This window comes from Belonocnema kinseyi, chromosome 2 (genome assembly GCF_010883055.1).
Source record: "Belonocnema kinseyi isolate 2016_QV_RU_SX_M_011 chromosome 2, B_treatae_v1, whole genome shotgun sequence".
NCBI classification, from domain to species: domain Eukaryota; kingdom Metazoa; phylum Arthropoda; class Insecta; order Hymenoptera; family Cynipidae; genus Belonocnema; species Belonocnema kinseyi.
The window spans coordinates 166,786,877-166,788,439 of record NC_046658.1 but is presented as its reverse complement, the minus strand read 5'-3'; the positions used below and the strand labels follow the sequence as shown (position 1 = coordinate 166,788,439).

Here is a 1,563-nt window from a genome sequence, read left to right as displayed (position 1 = left end):
CCCCCCCCCCCTGTAGAGACCCTAGCTTCTCATCCTCTCTCCATGCCTCTCAAGCTCCAGGAGTTGAAAGGGGCTATTAAAAAAAAATTAATTATGAAATCATCCAAAACCTCTCAGAAAATATCCTTAACCAACTCCTTATAATTTACAATTTAATTCTAGATGACGGTTCATTCCCCGAATCGTGGAGTAAATATTTAGTCTTTCTCATTCCTAAACCTAACTCGGTTAAATTCCGGCCTATAGCACTTGCCTCCTGCTTCTTGAAACTTCTTGAAAGATTACTTACTACCCATTTGAACTGGTGGTTGGAAAACCAGATGCTTATACACAATTCGCAATTTTGATTCAGGCAGACCCGATCCTGCGCTGATGGTTTGGCAACTTTATCTACAGAAATCCATACCTCCTTTGCAGAAGATTTTTATACGGCTGCTCTATTTCTTGATGTGGAGGCGGCTTATGACAGTGTGGTCCCAAGTATTTTAATTAATGACATGCGAGAGATGGGTGTTCCATGGAAGATATGCAGGTTCTTCAAAAATCTGGTTACAGAAAGAAACGTCTTCTTTAAAGTAAATGGTTCAAATCAGGGCCCTTATAAATTTAAGAGAGGTCTCCCTCAGGGTTGCGTCTCCAGCCCTACGTAATATAACATATATACAATAGACATTCATAAACACATTCATCCTCTTTGCAAAATTCTACAATATGCCGATGATATCGTCATCTTCTTTTCATCACGAAACCTTGATAAATGTATCTATATCCTTCAGAACAGTCTCAACTTACTCCAAAACTTTCTTAAATCTAGAGGACTCAACATCTCAGTTGATAAGAGTAAATTAGTTATATTTAACTCAAACAAAAATCGAATCCCTAATGAGACCCACGTATTATTAAATGATCAGCGAATTTCCCTCTCCTATGAAGCTGTCTTCCTGGGAATAATATTTGACTGCGAATTAACCTGGGTTCCCCATCTTACTCGGCTAATTGAAAGAACTAATAAAGTCATTAATATTATTAAATTCTTTAGAGGTACTTGGTGGGGGGGGCCTTCCTAAAACCTTGCGTATGCTTTACCACTCTCTCATAAGAAGGTTTCTTGAGTATGGATGCCAAGCCTTAACGATTTATAAATCTAAATCCTATGACCAAATTTGTAAAATTCAAAATCGCATTTTAAGACTTATCCTTGGTTATCGTAGATCAACGCCTATTCCAGTTATGTTTGCCGAACTTAAGGAACCTCCTTTATTCCGCCGATTGCAATTTCTAACAAAAAAATTTCTACTAAAAGTTTTCTCGATGGAGACCATCCATTACTTGACTCTCTTTACCATCTAGAGACTATCACCGCTAGAAATAATGCTTACAACTTCAGAGAGACCTTCTCTTTACTAAACGCTTACATTCACCTTAATAAATTTGAACCCAAAATCATGTACTCATATGCTCCCATCAATTGTGGGTCCGGATGCAATAAGGGCACATAAAATTTTTTCGTGCGAAAACGAAGTCCCCTGGAGGCTTTAGAAAAAATTTTCGAATTTTAATTTT

The 1,563-nt window shown here is 37.6% G+C and overlaps 1 protein-coding gene across 1 annotated transcript in view; it reads left to right on the top strand.

Moving 5' to 3' along the window:
• Positions 1-650, top strand: part of LOC117183059 — a 1,617-nt gene extending 967 nt beyond the window's left edge. The window contains exon 2 of the mRNA XM_033376214.1: positions 353-650. Coding sequence (XP_033232105.1) covers positions 353-650 — 298 coding nt within the window. The remainder of the gene's footprint in view (positions 1-352) is intronic.
• Positions 651-1,563: the final 913 nt, after the last annotated feature.